The 17,807-nt window shown below is 44.8% G+C and overlaps 1 protein-coding gene and 1 pseudogene across 3 annotated transcripts in view; one reads left to right on the forward strand and one right to left on the reverse strand.

The window, feature by feature from the left end:
* Positions 1 to 17,807, reverse strand: part of UBAP1 (ubiquitin associated protein 1) — a 73,963-nt gene that overhangs the window by 20,376 nt on the left and 35,780 nt on the right. The window contains exon 2 of one of the 3 annotated variants that reach the window (XM_008955172.3): positions 11,190 to 11,230. The exons of 1 other annotated variant lie outside the window; for it this stretch is intronic. In XM_008955172.3, coding sequence (XP_008953420.1) covers positions 11,190 to 11,230 — 41 coding nt within the window. Of the gene's footprint in view, positions 1 to 11,189; positions 11,237 to 17,807 lie in introns of those variants that run through there. One more of the 3 variants, XM_063594436.1, reaches the window with a different exon arrangement.
* On the forward strand, positions 7,513 to 10,622 carry LOC129398694 (small ribosomal subunit protein eS8-like; annotated as a pseudogene).

The raw sequence follows: 17,807 nt of genomic DNA on the forward strand, positions 1-17,807 counted from the left end.
CTGAAAATATAAAACTGCGCCGGGCGTAGTGGCACACGCCTGTAGTCCCAGCTACTTGGGAGGCTGAAGCAGGAGAACTGCTTGAACCTAGGAGGCGGAAGGTGCAGTGAGCCTCAAGAACAACTCCTTTCTCAACCTCAGAATAGCCAGTTAATACTACCACCTTAGGACTTACCTCTTTGTATTGTTAATAGTTCATTTCCTTAACCTCCCTTCAGAGAGTCTGAGCAAGAATTTGAGTGGCCCGGCCGGGCACAGTGGCTCACGCCTGTAATCCCAGCACTTTGGGAGGCTGAGGTGGGCGGATCATGAGGTCAGGAGATCGAGACCATGGTGAAACCCCGTCTCTACTAAAAATACAAAAAATGAGCCGGGAGCAGTGGGGGCGCCTGTAGTCCTAGCTACTGGGGAGGCTGAGGCAGAAGAATGTCGTGAACCCGGGAGGCGGAGCTTGCAGTGAGTCAAGATCGCACCACTGCACTCCAGGCTGGGTGACAGAGCGAGACTCTATCTCAAAAAAAAAAAAAAAATTTTGAGTGTCCCTTAACAGGGGAGAAATGTTTCATATCTATATCACCAAAACTCAGTATAATGTATGGCTCATGGAATTTGTTCAATGAATGAAGAACCAATAATAAAGACATGCTTTTGGCTGGGACCGGTGGCTCACGCCTGTAATCCCAGAACTTTGGGAGGCCAAGGCAGGTGAAGGTCATGAGTTCGAGACCAGCCTGGCCAACAATGGTGAAACCCCATCTCTACTAAAAATACAAGAAATTAGCCAGACTTGGTGGCACATGCCTGTAATCCCAGCTACTCAGGAGGCTGAGGCAGGAACCTGGGAGGCGGAAGTTGCAGTGAGCCAAGAACGCACCAGTGCACTCCAGCCTGGGCAACAAGAGTGAAACTCCATCTCAAAATAAATAAATAAATAAAGACATGCTTTTATACTTCTTCTGGATTCAATCTAACCCCTACCCCAACACACACACACACACACATATATATATATATATATATATATATATATATATATATAATTTTTTTAAAGAGACATTTGCCCAGGCTGGAGTGCAGTGGTGCTATCACGGCTCACTGCATCCTTGCCCTCTGGGTCCCAAATAATCCTCCCACCTCAGCCTCCTGAGTAGCTAAGACAGGGTCTCATTATGTCGTCCAGGCTGGTCTCCAACTCCTGGGCTCAAGCATTCTTCCCGCCTCGGCCTCTCAAATTGCTGGGATTACAAGCATGAGCTATCACACCCAGTTCCAACTTATATTTAATATGAAAATTGAAAATTATTTGCCCAAAAATGACAAGGCTAGTCATGAAAATGTTTTTAACAGATTACTCATACATGATACAAGCATATGTCTGAGATCTGAACAAAGTTACAAAAATGTACCAGACAGATGTCATCCCCCGCCCCAGCACCACCAAAAAAGTGCCGGGTGCCATCACAGCTTACCAACAAAACTAAGTGTTGATTACAACACTTAAACTCTACGGCACTTATAAAATGCTTATATTTTAAAAGATTAGAACAAAAGCTCTTTCTAATTTTAAAGAATTTTTGTCTGTTTTCTTTGAAAATAGGGACTCAAATGTGATTGAAAGATTCTAACTTTGGCTAGTATCCTGATTAACTGGAAACAAAGCTGAAACTTTGGCACTAAGAATCATTGGAAAGATTTACAGTCAAGTTAACAAGCACACAATTAAGTCTTTTGTTTAACACTAATAAGCACAGATGATACACAAAAATGATAAAATCTATCCACATTAATAATAACTATATTTGGCCAGGTACGGCAGCTCACACCTGTAATCCCAGCAATTTGAGAGGCCAAGGCAGGCGGATCACGAGGTCAGGAGTTCAAGACCAGCCTGGCCAGCATGGTGAAACCCCGTCTCTACTAAAAATACAAAAAAATTAGCTGGGCATGGTGGCGTGCCCATGTAATCCCAGCTACTCGGGAAGCTGAAGCAGGAGAATTGCTTTAACCCAGGAGGCAGAAGTTGCAGTGAGCTGAGATCACACCGCTGCACTCCAGCCTGGGCAACAGGGCGAGACTCCATTTCAATAATAATAATAATAACAACTAAATTTTCTTAAATAACCAAGTTCTATTGTAGATTGGTAACAAGGAGTTGGAGAAAAGTACTGTGCTAAAGATATGAGGCCAGCGTGGTGGCTCACGCCTGTAATCCCAACACTTTGGGAGGCAGAGGCGGGTGGATCACCTGAGGTCAGGAGTTCGAGACCAGCCTGGCCAACATGGTAAAACCCCGTATCTACTAAAAATACAAAAATTAGGGGCCAAGCATGGTGACTTATGCCTGTAATCCCAGCATTTTGGGAGGCCGAGGCAGGCAGATCATGAGGTCAGGAGATTGAGACCATCCTGGCCAACATGGTGAAACCCCATCTCTACTAAAAATACAAAAAATTAGCTGGGCGTGGTAGCACGTTCCTGTAATCCCAGCTACTCAGGAGGCTGAGGCAGGAGAATCTCTTGAACCAGGGAGTCGGAGGCTGCAGTGAGCCGAGATGGCTCCACTGCACTCCAGCCTGGTGACAGAGCAAGACTCCATGTCAGGCCGAGTACAGTGGCTCATGCCTGTAATCCCAGCACTTTGGGAGGCTGAGGTGGGAGGATCACGAGGTCAGGAGATCAAGACCATCCTGGCCAACATGGTGAAACCCCATCTCTACCAAAAATACAAAAATTAGCCGAGCATGGTGGTGTGTGCCTGTAATCCCAGCTACTCGGGAGGCTGAGGCAGGAGAATCGCTTGAACCTGGGATGCAGAGGTTGCAGTGAGCCAAGATCACGTCATTGCACTGCAGCCTGGGCGACAGAACAAGACTCCATTTCAAAAAAAAAAAAGATATGAGTCAAATAAAATCCTATAAGAGAAGTGATCTCCTTGCCTACCTTTCACATAGCAAACTACTACAGTGTGATATACACTGACAAACTTATATTCTATAAATGAAACTAGGTCCTGGCTTAGGGACAGAAAAGATGAGGTAGAATACCTTTAAAGGGCTGCCGTTTCCCTTCACTAGCACCAATTGCAGGTATCTGGTTTAAAAATCAGTTTCCTTTCACTAATAAAGCCAATGCCAAGGTGATTTATTTAGTACATCCCCCAACCCTCCAGGGTCTTCGTACTTTAAAAGCTTTATTAAGAGAGAATGAACAAATAGTTCAGTGATTACTGGAAGAAGGAGGTAGGGATAAAGGGCAAAAAGGCATTTAAAGAGATGGGAACGTGGCCAGGCACAGTGGCTCACAGCTGTAATCCCAGCACTTTGGGAGGCCAAGGCGGATAGATCGCTCGAGGTCAGGATTTCAAGACCAGCCTGGCCAACATGGTGAAACCCCCGTCTATACTAAAAATACAAAAAAAAAAAAATTAGCTAGGCATGGTGATGCACGCCTGTAATCCCAGCTACTCGGGAAACTGAGGCAGGAGGATCACTTGAACCCAGGAGGCGGAGGCTGCAGTGAGCCAAAATCACGCCACTGAACTCCAGCCTGGGTGACTGAGACTCCATCTCCAAAAAAAAAAAGGGGGGGGGGACAAAGAAAGCAGTATTTGTAATAATGGATAGAGACCACCGTAAGTACTATTAATGATGGTGCTGTGAGAATTACAAAATATATGTCTTCCAAATATAACCAATTATGCCTCAGGAATTAGCTTTTCTTTTTTTTTTTTTTTTTTTTTTGAGATGAAGTCTCGCACTGTCGCCCAGGCTGGAGTGCAGTGGCACGATCTCGGCTCACTGCAAGCTCCGCCTCCTGGGTTCACGCCATTCTCCTGCCTCAGCCTCCTGAGTAGCTGGGACTACAGGTGCCTGCCACCACGCCTGGCTAATGTTTTGTATTTTTAGTAGAGATGGGGTTTCACCGTGTTAGCCAGGATGGTCTCGATCTCCTTACCTCGTGATCCGCCCACCTCGGCCTCCCAAAGTGCTGGGATTAAAGGCGTGAGCCATCGCACCCGGCTTCTTTTTTAAGACAGGGTCTTGCTCTCTCACCCAGGCTGGAGTGCAGTGACGTCATCACCACTCACTGCAGCCTCATTCTCCTGGGCTCAAGTAATCCTCCCACCTCAGCCTCCTGAGTAGCTGAGACTACAGGCATGCACCACCATGCCCAGCTAATTTTTAAAATTTTTTTGTAGAGCTGAGGGCTCACTTTGTTGCCCAGGCTGGTCTCAAATTCCCAGACTCAAGCAATCCTCCCACCTCAGCCTCCCAAAGTGGAACTGTCCATTTTTATCCAATGTATCTAGAATTTAAAATATTATAGCTAACAATTTTCTGCCTCAACCTCAAATACCTTTTAGTTTCAGTCCTTATTACTGAAAATCTTCCTAAAATATTTGCGCCCATTTTCCTAAGTTCAATTTTTTAAATAGCCACTAAGTGCATGCCTCATGGCTGCGGTCGTGGCAGTTCCTTGAAGTTAGGTTCTGCATACCACTTTGGTGGAAGATAGTGAGTGGGCTGAATATGTAATGACTCAGGATAAACTCTGGGAAGACTTCATTTGCTTTGTTTCTTTCTAAATTGCTGATATGCCTATGATTCTGCAACCTGCCCGTTTTTTCTAAAAAAAGTACAATTCCGGGTGGGGGGAGAAATCCCCAATAGAGGATAGCAAATGCATAATATTTAATTCAGGTATTATTGTGAGGAGATTCAAATTGAGGTTTTTTTAAAAAGAAAATCAAACCTAAAATTAAGTGAAAATCTGTAATTCCATGACTGGTTATCACCATCTTAAAGCCATCAGCGCCTCCTGCAGCAAAGGACTTAAAAATAAATAAATAAATAAAACAAAAAAAACTATCTTAAAGCCACAAGCCAGGTAACACTGGCAAAATCATAAATATACAAAATAACACAGATATCTGTTGTAAGATGTGAAATCACAAGAAAATGTTACTTATATCCTAACAACAAAACAAGCCATATAATCTACAAAATCAGCTTTTTAATATACATTGTCTGGCATTCAATTAAAAATTATAAGACACAGAAAGAAGCAAGAAAATGTGATCCAGAATTAAGAGAGGAACCAGTCATCAGACCCAAATTCAGGGATAGCCAAGATATTGTAAACATCAGACAGGGAGCTTTAAAATAACAATAATAAATATGTTAAAGGTCTAATGGAAAAACTAAACATGTGTGAGCAGATGGGAACTTCAGCAGAGAGATGGAAATATAAAGAGACAAATGGAAATGCCACAAGTGAAAAATGCATTATCAGAAAAGAAAAATTTTGATGGTTCATAAACCAGGCTATGCTAATCCGAAGACAATAATCAGCATAAGAAAGACTTGGGACTTGAAGTTAGGTCAAAAGAAATTAGCCAAACTGAAATACAAAGAGAGAAAGAGGGAAAAAAAAAATTGAACAGTGTTAAGAGATATCTGGAACAATACCAAACAACCTAATGCATATGTGATCATAGCTCACTATAACCTTGAACTCCCAGGCTTAAGCAATCCTCCTGTCCCAGGCTCCTGAGCAGCTAGGACTATAGAGAAGCTCCACCACACCTGGCTAATTTTTAATTTTTTGTAGAAACAAGGCCAGGCGCGGTGGCTCATGCCTGTAATCTCAGAACTTTGGGACGCAGACGCAGGTGGATCACCTGAGGTCAAGAGTTCAAAACCAGCCTGGCCAACATGGCGAAACCCTGTCTCTACTAAAAATACAAAAATTAGCCAGGCATGGTGGTGCGCACCTATAATCCCAGCTACTCAGGGGGCTGAGACAGGAGAATTGCTTGAGCAATTGCTTGAGGAGGCAGAGGTTGCAGTGAGCAGAGATGGCACCACTGCACTCCAGCATGGGCGACAGAGCGGGACTCCATCTCAAAAAAAAAAAACAAGAAACAGGGGGTTTTTCTATGTTGCCCAGGCTGGTCTCAAACTCCTGGCCTCAAGCAATCCCTCCAGCCCACCACACACACACACACACACACACAAACACACACACACACACACAATAGAGTAGGAGGAAACTTTAGAAGGTAATGAATGTTTATGCCTTAATGATGGTGATGGTTTCATGAGTGTATACTTATCCTCAAACTCATCAAGATGTATACATTAAATATGTAAATATGTACAGCTTTTTATATATCAATTATACCTCGATAAAGTGATTTAAGGAGGGGGGCTAGTTTTATCAAATCTTATCACGGGGTCTATTTTTTCATAAATTAGAGTCTCAGCACATTTTCCAGATAAATAACCTTTCTCCTAGATGAAAATAAGAATCAGTGAAAGAGGATTGAGATTTCTTTTTTCTTTTCTTTTTTTTTTTTTTTAAGATGGCGTCCTGCTCTGTCACCCAGGCTGGAGTGCAGTGGTGTGATCTCGGCTCACTGCAAGCTCTTCCTCCTGGGTTCACGCCATTCTCCTGCCTCAGCCTCCCAAGTAGCTGGGACTACAGGCACCAGCCACCATGCTCGGCTAATTTTTTTTTTGTATTTTTAGTAGAGACAGGGTTTCACCATGTTAGCCAGGATGGCCTGGAACTCCTGACCTCATGATCCGCCTGCCTCAACCTCCCAAAGTACTGTGATTACAGGCATGAGCCACCACGCCTGGCCAGAGGATTGAGATTTTAAAGCACCAGGCTCCAAGAAAGTCCTTATCCAAACTAAGCGAAGGGTATGGAGTTTTTATAAGAAATGGATAATATTTCTAGAAGTTTGAGAAATAACTGTTTGTTTCCCTTATTCTGTTATTTAGGGATATATGGTCACTAGTAACAGTGAAGTTGTTCAACTTTAGTTGAAAATAATGAACTCAGAGGTAAATCAAGTGCTAGTCAAAGACAGCACAGCACCAGACCTAGTCAGTCCCAAATATTAAAAAGAAAAAAAAATACATTTTAATATCCATCATGACAGCAGTTATTACCTCCTTGTCCACACCCCAAGTGCCACAGAAAAGTTACCCACATCCATTAACCTCCCAATGGACCAGTCAGATATCTAACTTTGGAGGATCCAATCCACAGGCTCATAAGCTAAGAAGGCTATGCCATCAGTTTGCCCTGACCAAAAGATATAAAATCTCTATCTCTATGATGCTAGCCACTGAAACTGAAAGATCAAGTAGCAAGCAGCACCTTAACTGGGGTGGCCATTTATAGCCCTGTGTACTCTACACTATTAGGCCAAGAAAGCAAGTCTATGAACTGAATAATAATGGATCACAGACACAGAGACATATAGTGAAGAAAGGCTAAGCAGCTTCCTGAGAAGTGGAAGGAGTAGCCTTAGTTCCTGGCTTTCTAATTTTAGCCTTGAGAGCAGAAACTTTATTTTCTGTACTCACATGCCTACACAATTGCCTATTAAATATTCTCCATCTACTGCCTTTCATTTCTATTATTTAAACTACCTGATATCTAAAAATAGGATACTTTACTCTAAAAACCCAACTAGCTCTTTCCAGCCAGCGCCGAGCGATGGGCATCTCTCGGGAGAACTGACACAAGCACCGCAAGACCGGGGGCAAGAGAAAGCCCTACCACAAGAAGCGGAAGTATGAGCAGGGGTGCCCAGCTGCCAACACCAACACTGGCCCCTGCCACGTCCACACAGTCCATGTTTGAGGAGGTAACAAGAAATACCGTGCCCTAAGGCTGCATGTGGGGAATTTCTCCTGGGGCTCAGCGTTGTACTTGCAAAACAAGGATCATCGATGTTGTCTACAATGCGTTTAATAACGAGCTGGTCCATACCAAGACCCTGGTGAAGAATTGCTTCATGCTCATTGACAGCACACCATACTCATCGACAGCACACCGTATGGACAGTGGTACAAGTCCCACTATGCGCTACCCCTGGGCCACAAGAAAGGAGACAAGCTGACTCCTGAGGAAGAAGAGATTTTAAACAAAAAATGATCTAAAAAATTTCAGAAGAAATCGATGAAAGGAAAAAGAATGCCAAAATCAGCAGTCTCCTGGAGGAGCAGTTCCAGCAGGGCAAGCTTCTTGCGTGCATCACTTCAAGACCAGGACGGTGTGGCCAAACAGACGGCTATGTGCTAGAGGGGAAGGAGTTGGAGTTCTATCTTAGGAAAATCAAGGTCCGGAAAGGCAAATAAATCCTCGTTTTGTCTTCACCCATGTAATGAAGGTGTTTATTGTTCTGTTCCCAAAAAAAACCCAAAAAACAAAAACAAAAAAAACAAGTAAAGCCAGTGAAATTCAACCAGGAACTCAGCAAAAAGAGCCCTGTTAAAGGAGAAGCAGCCTAAGGGAGAAAGAAAATTTTTCTCCTAAATTTTACTCAGGTAGAAAGTTTCATTTAAACAATAACACTTTGGGCCGGGCACAGTGGCTCACGCCTGTAATCCCAACACTTTGGGAGGCCAAGGCAGGCGGATCACGAGGTCAGGAGATCGAGACCATCCTGGCTAATACGGTAAAACCCCGCCTCTACTAAAAAATACAAAAAAATTAGCTGGGCATGGTGGCAGGCACCTGTAGTCCCAACTACTCGGGAGGCTAAGGCAGAGAATGGCGTGAGCCCAGGAGGCAGAGCTTGCAGTGAGCCAAGATCGTGCTACTGCACTCCAGCCTGGGCGACAGAGCGAGACTCTGTCTCAAAAACAAACAAACAAACAAAATAACACTTTGGTTAAGAATTCTTTTTTTTTTTGAGACGGAACGGAGTGCACTGGCACCATCTCAGTTCACTGCAACCTCTGCCTCCCAGGTTCAAGCGATTCTCCTTCCTCAGCCTCCCGAGTAGCTGGGATTACAGGCATGCGTCACTACACCCGGTTAATTTTGTATTTTTAATAGAGACAGGGTTTCTCCATGTTGGTCAGGCTGGTCTTGAACTCCTGACCTCAGGTATCCGCCCGCCTCGGCCTCCCAAAGTGCTGGGATTACAGACGTGAACCACCATGCCCGGCCTGGTTAGGAATTTAAGGAGATATGGGAAATACCAGTCTTTATGAACAGACACCTTCAGAATTATAATCTTCTCTCTGGAATGTTCAGTTGAAACACAAAACATGTGGTCCAACTATTTTCAGTCTGATCAAAACAGATGTTCCAAAGATTCAAAACAGAAAGTCTATCTTTTGAAATAAGTGTAAATTTTTCATTTTTGCTATTTTCTCTCCCTAAGCTTTTCCTCTGCCCTTGGCTCTGTCCTCTCTTTTCTCCCTTGAAAAGGTAGGATCTAGAGGGAATTCAGATCTGCCTTTTTTTCCCTTTTTCTTTTCTTAAGCTCAGTGGCAAGAATCATTTTTTGTTTGTTTGTTTGAGACAGGCTCTCATGTGATTCTGGCTGGAGTGCAGTGGCGTGATCATGGCTCACTGCAGCCTTGACCTCCCGGGCTCAGCACTTCTCCCACCTCTCAGCCTCCCGAGTAGCTGAGACTACAGGCACATATCAGCATACCCAGCTAATTTTTAAAATTTTTTTGTAGAGACAGGGTCTCACTATGTTGCTGAGGCTGGTCTTGAACTCCTGGCCTCAAGCGATCCTCTCACCTCAACCTCCTAATCTACTGTTGGGATTACAGGCATGAGCCACCGTGCCCTGCCCAGATCTGCCTTTCTACTATCATTTGAATACTTTAAAGAAGACCTGTAATAATCCATAAATAATAGGAAATAGCTCACCTGAAAAATAAGATGCCTGACCTCTTTAAGGAATGCTAATTCCAGAGTTTGAATAACTTCAAAAGGATTTTTAAAAACTCAGGCAAGTTATCTATGTAAGTATATGCACACTGACAAATCAAAATTCAAAGGCTGTTGTATAAAATATATAAGCAAGTAAAATGACAATCACCACTACACCACTCTGACTCAGCTGAGTGATCTTATCAAGCAACCACTGGCAGCTCAGAAGAGCATATCAACACGTCCCCAGGCAGTCTAGTAAATCATTCTTAAAATGATGTGATATATATATGTATTTTTTTGTTTGAGTCAGGGTCTCACTCTGTCACCCAAGCTGGAGTGCAGTGGCATGATCACTGCAACTTCAAACTTCTGGGATCAAGCAATCCTCCCACCTTAGCCCCCTGAGTAGCTGGGACTGCAGGCACATGCCACTGTGCCTGGCTGATATAATTTTTAACATGGAAGATTGGCTTTAAAACCTCTCTTAAAATAATTGTGTTATTTGGCTACTTCTGGTTTTAAATTCTTACCTTCTACTGTATGAAAAAAGGGTATAATTTTAACTTCTTAGCTACCTCCACCTCCCTCCATTCCCCCTCCAAAGGCAGATAGTAGTTTATTATTGTATTCCATTTTGGAAGGTTGTATCTTAGGAAAAGATGACAGAGAAACTCTTAATTTCAAATTCAAAATTATAAATATCAGTATTGATACCTCTGTAATATAGTGATTGATTTGTAGTAAATTACTTCCTTTGATGGGGCACAGGGAACTAAACTAAAACATTATAAAGCATTAACCAAAGGGTTAGAATTTTTCACACACACACATATGGAGAAGAGCTATGACCAAGGAACAGGAAAGGGAAAGGTAACTATACCTTCTTTTTTTTTTTTTTTTTTTTTTTTTTTTTTTACGGAGTCTCGCTCTGTCCCCCAGGCTGGAGTGCAGTGGTGCGATCCCAGCTCACTGCAAGCTCCGCCTCCCGGGTTCACGCCATTCTTCTGCCCTCAGCCTCCTGAGTAGCTAGGACTACAGGCGCCTGCCAACACGCCCGGCTAATTTTTTATATTTTTAGTAGAGACGGGGTTTCACCGTGTTAGACAGGATGGTCTCGATCTCCTGACCTCGTGATCCACCCGCCTCAGCCTCCCAAAGTGTTGGGATTACAGGCTTGAGCCACCGCGCCCGGCCAGTAACTATACCTTCAATGCTGCTGAAGAACCAGAACAGGCAGACTCCTAATCTATCACTAGTAGTTTCAAGTACAATAACCAGAGACACTCTAAAGTTTAACTACCCATTTGAAGAAATACTTCAAGTTCCCTGAAGACCTTTCGGATATACATGATACATTGTTGTACAACTTTATTTTTGTCAAGCTGTTCATTAAAAGAGACAAAAAGGGGCACTTGTACTTAAAACTATGCTAAGTGATTCCAAATCCTCTGATCAAATCATAACTTAAACCATGATTCTAACAGTCCACTTACCATGAAAATCTGCACCCAACTTCTTAGAAGCCATTTAGAACCTGAAAAACAAGGAAATATTTCTTAGGCACATTATACCTTGAAGGTAGTACGAAGAAAATTGAGAGTACAAAAAAGAAACCAGAAGACCTAAGGTTTCAGGGCTGACAGAATCCTCACGTCTCACTCCCAAAGTCCAAAAAAAAGATCCAGGCACTGTGGCTCATGCCTGTAATCCCAGTGCTTTGGGCAGCAGAGGTGGGAGGATCACTTGAGCTCAGGAATTTGAGACCAGCAACATAGTGAGACACCATCTCTATATAAAAAAAAAATAAAAATTAGCCGAGGCCAGGCTTGGTGGCTCACTCCTATATCCCAGTACTTTGTGAGGCCGAGCTGGGAGGATCACTTGAGCACAGGAGTTCGAGACCAGCCTGGGCAACATAGGGAGACCCTGTCCCTATAAAAAATTGAAAAAATTAGCTGGGCGTGTTGGCATACGCCTGTAGTCCCAGCTACTTGGGAGGCTGAGATGGGAGGATCGCTTGTGCCCGGGAGATTGAGGTTGCAGTGAGCCACTGCACTACAGCCTGGGCAACAGAGCGAGACCCTGTCTCACACAAAAAAATAATTAATGAAAATCAAAAATTCGCTGGGCGTGGTGACGCATGCCTATTGTCCTAGCTACTTGGGAGGCTGATGTGAGATGATCACTTAAGCTCAGGATTTGAGGCTGCAGTGAGTTAAGAAGGTGCCACTGAACTCTAGCCTGTGCAACAGCACAAGACCCTGTCTAAGAAAAGAGAGGAGAGGGCAGGAGAGGAAAGGGGAGAGGAGGGGAGAGGAGGGGAGGGGAGGGGGAGGGGAGAGGAGGGGAGGGGCAGGGAAGAGGGGAGGGGAGAGGGATGGAAGGGGGAGGGGGAGGGGAGAGGGGAGGGGAGGGGAGAGGGGAGGTGAGGGAGGGGGAGGGGGAGGGGGAGGGGGTGGGGGAGGGGGAGGGGAGGGGGGAGGGGAGGGGGAGGGGAGAGCGGAGGGGAGGGGGAGGGGAGGGGGAGGGGAGAGCGGAGGGGAGGGGGAGGGGAGGGGAGAGGGGAGGGGAGGGGAGGGGGAGGGGAGAGCGGAGGGGAGGGGGAGGGGAGGGGAGAGGGGAGGGGAGGGGGAGGGGAGAGGGGAGGGGGAGGGGAGGGGAGGGGAGAGGGGAGGGGAGAGGGGAGGGGAGGGGGAGGGGAGGGGGAGGGGAGGGGGAGGGGAGGGGAGGGGAGAGGGGAGGGGGAGGGGGAGGGGAGGGGAGGGGAGAGGGGAGGGGAGGGGGAGGGGGAGGGGAGGGGAGGGGAGAGGGGAGGGGAGGGGGAGGGGAGGGGGAGGGGAGGGGGAGGGGAGGGGGGAGGGGAGAGGGGAGGGGGAGGGGAGGGGAGGGGGGGAGGGGAGAGGGGAGGGGGAGGGGAGAGGGGGAGAGGGGAGGGGATAAGGGAGGGGAGAGGGGGAGGTGGGAGGGGAGCAGAGGGGAAGGGAGAGGGAAGGGGGAGGGGAGGGGAGAGGGGAGGGGAGAGGGGGAGAGGGGAGGGGATAAGGGAGGGGAGGGGGGGTGGGAGGGGAGCGGAGGGGAAGGGAGAGGGAAGGGGGAGGGGAGGGGAGAGGGGATAAGGGAGGGGAGGGGAGAGGGGAGAAGGGAGGGGAGAGGGGAGGGGAGAGGGGGGAGGTGGGAAGGGAGAGGGGAGGGGAAGGGAGAGGGAAGGGGGAGGGGAAGGGAGAGGGGAGAGGGAAGGGGGAGGGGAAGGGGGAGGGGAAGGGGAGGGGAGAGGGGAAAGTGGAGACGGGAAAGGGGAGAGAAGGGAGGGGAGAGGGGAGGGGAGGGGGAGGGGAGGGGAAGGGAGGAGAGAGGAGAGGAACGGAGGGGAGAGGAGGGAGACAAGACAAGACTCAATGTTCACAGGGGCATTTTTTTCAGATCAGGGATGCTGAACCAATAAGTATGAGGCAAAAAGTTAGAAAATCTGAAATCTGAAACACTTCTGGTGCCAAGGATTTAGATGAGGGGTACTCAACTTGTACATAAAAAATATTTACAATGGTTGCCTCCAAGTAATAGGACTGGAAATAATTCATAAAATATTTGTATTTCTGAACGTTATATGGTAACATCTATTAATTTGGTAGTTTCTTTTAAAACTTTTCTTGAAAAGTTTCTGTTTTCAGCCAGGCGTGGTGACTTACACATGTAATCCCACATTTTGGAAGGCTGAGGCAGGTGGATTACTTGAGCCCAGGAGTTCGAAGACCAGCCTGGGCAACATGGTGAAACCTCATCTCTACAAAGATACAAAAAATTTGCCGGTGTGGTGTTGCATGCCTGTAGTCCCTGCTACTCAGGAGGCTGAGGTAGGAGAATCACCTGAGCCCAGGAAGTCAAGGCTGCAGTGACCAGTGATTGTGCCACTGCACTCCAGCCTAGGCGACACAGCAAGATCCTGTTTCCAAAAAGAAAAAAAAAAAAAAAGTTTCCATTTTTCAGCATGGTGTAGAGATAGAGTGTATTCTGTTTGATATTGTAGTTCATGGAGAATTAAATTTATAAAGTGTATGTATTATCAATTTTCAAAGAACCAGCAAACCATACTGAAAATTATTTAACCTTTTTATATGTGCAGAAAACATTCACAGGCATCTCGCTGTCACCCAGGCTGGAGTGCAGTGGCACAATCTTTATTGCAACCTCTGCCTCCCAGTTTCAAACAATTCTCATGCCTCAGCTTCCCTGAGTAGCTGGGATTACAGGAGTGTGCCATCACACCCGGCTATTTTGTATTTTTAGTAGAAACGGGGTTTTGCCATGTTGGATAGGCTGGTCTTAAACTCCTGGGCTCAAGTGATCCACTCACCCCAGCCTCCCAAAGTGCTGCAATTACAGGCATGAGCCACTGCACCCGGTCTCACAGTGAGACTTCTAAAACCCAGAAGCAAGATTCTTAGCAGCCTCAACCTTCCCACGTAGGCACATACCAGAAATCTGTTTTCCTAAATTGGGAAAGTAGCGGTATCTAAACTTCCAGCAATGAGAGTTGTGAATATGCTCACAGACATATGCAGAAAATTAGTGTTTCATTTCTATAACCACAATAAAAATTGTGTGATATCAGCTGTTTGAAGAAGCAACTGTTGTTGAGGTAAAGAACTTGAGAGAGGCTGTTTGAGTCTTTGATTTAATAAATAATTTTCCAAACAACACCTAGAATATGCCGACATCAGGAATGTTATAAAGAAGTTCCACCAAAATTTAAATGGATGTGCTTGGCTTTTTTTTTTTTTTTTTTTTTTTTTTTTTGAGATGGAGTCTCACTCTGTCGCCAGGCTGGAGTGCAGTGGCATGATCTTGGCTCACTGCAACCACCGCCTCCCGGGTTCAAGCCATTCTCCTGCCTCAGCCTCCGGAGTAGCTGGGACTACAGGCCCCCGCCACCACGCCTGGCTAATTTTTTGTATTTTTAGTAGAGACGGGGTTTCACCATGTTGGCCAGGATAATCTGGATCTCTTGACCTTGTGATCCACCCGCCTCGGCCTCCCAAAGTGCTGGGATTACAGGCGCGAGCTACTGCGCCCAGCCAGATGCTTGGCTTTTTTAAAAGGCTCAACTGTTCACCATTAAAAAATGAATGAAATCCAGCATGAGAATCACTTGAGGCTGGGAGACGGAGGTTGCAGTGAGCCGAGATGGTGCCACTGCACTCCAGCCTGGGCAACTCAGCAAGACTGTCTCAAAAAAAAAAAAAAAAAAAAGAACGAAATCCTGTCATTTATGACAATGTGAATGAATCTGCAGGACTTTGTGTTAACTGAAACAAGCCAGACACAGAAAGACAAATTTTGTATGATCTTATTCATACAGAATCTAAAAAAGTTTATCTCATAAAGGCAGAGGCTTTTTTTTTTGTTACTCAGGTAACAAACTGCACATGTGCCCCCGAATCAAAATAAAAGTTGAAAAAACAAAAATTTAAAAAATTTAAAAAACCACCACCACCACCAGCCAGGCACGGTGGCTCACGACTGTAATCTTAGAACTTTGAGAAGCCGAAGAAGGCAGATCACCTGAGGTCAGGAATTCGAGACCAGCCTGGCCAACATGGTGAAACCCAGTATCTACAAAAATACAAAAATTATCCGGGCATGATGGCACATGCCTGTAGTCTCAACTACTCGGGAGGCTGAGGCAGAAGAATCACTTGAACCCAGGAGGCAGAGGCTGCAGTGAGCTGAGATCACGCCACTGCACTCCAGCTTGGGCAACAGATAGAGATTCTGTCTCAAAACAGTAACAACAATCACCTATGCTATCTGCCTAGGGCCATTCACAGGATGGTAAATCAGATGACTCCATTCTCTGACTGACCAAGGCTGATGGCATCCTCTCAAAGAACTTCTGACTGCGGAGAATCACAGATGTGGAATATTTATCATAAATAAATAGCAAACACCCCTCCCAAAAAAGTAGAGAGTATAATAGTAATTACCAGAGGCCGGAGAGGTGGGGAGGGTAGTAAAGGGAAGGGCAGGGAGTGGGATGGGGAGAAGTTGATGAACGATTAAAGTTACCATCACATAGGAAGAATAAGTTCTGGTATTCTATTGTACAGTAAGGTGACTACAGTTAACAATAATATATTCTATATTTCAAAATTAACTAGAGCTCAGGAGTTTGAGACCAGCCTGAGTAATATGGCAAAACCCCATCTCTACTAAACATACAAACATTAGCCGAGCATGGTGGTACGCACCTGTAGTTCCAGCTACTTGGGAGGCTGAGGTGGGAGGATGGCTTGAGCCCAGGAGGCAAAGGTTGCCGTGAGCCATGATTAAGCCACTGCACTCCAGCTTGGGCAAAAGAGCCAGTCTCAAAAAAAAAAAATTAGCATGGTGTGGTGGTGCATGCCTGTAGTCCCAGCTAATCAGGTTCACTTGAGTCCAGGTGGTAAAGGCTGCAGTGAGCTATGATCGCACCACTGCACTGCAGCCTGGGCAACAGAGTGAGACCCCAGCTCTAAAAAAAATTTAAAATAAAAAAAAGACATAAAAGTTCACAAATATTGTGTGATGCCATTCATATGAGGTGTCCAGAAAGGGAAAATCCAAAGAGACTGAAAGCAGACTGGCGGTTGCCAGGGTCTGGGAAAGAGAAACTGTGTAGTTGGTAAGGGTCTCCTTTGGAGTGAAGGAAAGGTTTCAGAACCAGATATGGTGATTACACAACACTATGAGAGTACTAAATGCCACTAAATTGATCATTTTAACATGGTTAATTTCATGCTATGTGAATTTCACCTCAGTAAGTTTTTTTTTAATTAAATTACAAAAAAAAAAATGGCAGAAAAAAATTGGCAGCAGAGAGGTGCTCCAGAGGAGAGGGCCAGAAAGACGCGTGTCAATAACTTCCGAGTTTGAAAATCAGAGAGGCAATGAGGCAGTGAACAACTAGATAGAAGACCACAAGGAATAGTAAATGAAAAATAAAATACAGTTCTCTTTATTAGTAAATAATGTAAAATTTTTAAAATCATGCCTCAATCGAGCTGATAAAATAGATTTTTTTCCAATATTATACATTATTTTCCACAGTCCTTAAGAATATGAGAAATCAATATTTGGGCACATAAAGATTTTTCTAAGGTCCACTATGCAGCAAAACTTCAGTCTCTCAAAGCTCAAAGGCATTTTAATACCTATTTAGGGTCAGTTTTCTTCCCCCAGAACATCTTTTATATATATGTACATACATGTATGTGTGTGTGTGTGTACATATATATATGTACACGTTTCACCAATAACTTCCTATACTTTTTTAAACCCTTTTTTTATTATTTATTTTCCCATAAGTTATTGGGGTACAGGTGGTATTCAGTTACATAAGTTCCTTAGTGGTGATTTGTGAGATTTCGGTGCACCCATCACCCGAGCAGTATACGCTGCACCCTATTTGTGGTCTTTTATCCCTCACCCCCCTCCAACCCTTCCCCCCAGGTCACCAAAGTCCACTGTATCATTCTTATGCCTTTGCGTCCTCATAGCTTAGCTTTCACCTATCAGTGAGAACATTAGATGTTTGGTTTTCCATTCCTGAGTTACTTTACTTAGAACAGTCTCCAATCTCATCCAAGTCACTGCAAATGCTAATTCATTCCTTTTTACAGCTGAGCAGTATTCCATCATATATATATATATGAGACACATATATACATACTTATATACATATATATACACACACACACACTATCGTATATACATATATACACACAGCAGTTTATCCATTCGTTGATAGGCATTTGGGTTGCTTCCACGATTTTACACTTGTGAATTGTGCTGCTATAAACATACATGTGCAAGCATCTTTTTCAAATGACTTCTTTTCCTCTGGGTAGATATCCAGTAGTGGGACTGCTGGATCAAATGGTAGTTCTACTCTTAGTTCTTTACTCCACACTGTTTTCCAGAGTAGCTGTACTAGTTTACATTCCCAAAGCAGTGTAAATGTGTTGCCTGATCACTGCATCCACGCCAACATCTACTGTTTTTTTATTTTTTTATTATGGCCATTCTTGCAGGAGTAAAGTGGTATCACATTGTGGTTTTGATGTGCACTTCCCTGA

The sequence above is a fragment of the Pan paniscus genome, chromosome 11, assembly GCF_029289425.2.
Source record: "Pan paniscus chromosome 11, NHGRI_mPanPan1-v2.0_pri, whole genome shotgun sequence".
Taxonomy (NCBI): domain Eukaryota; kingdom Metazoa; phylum Chordata; class Mammalia; order Primates; family Hominidae; genus Pan; species Pan paniscus.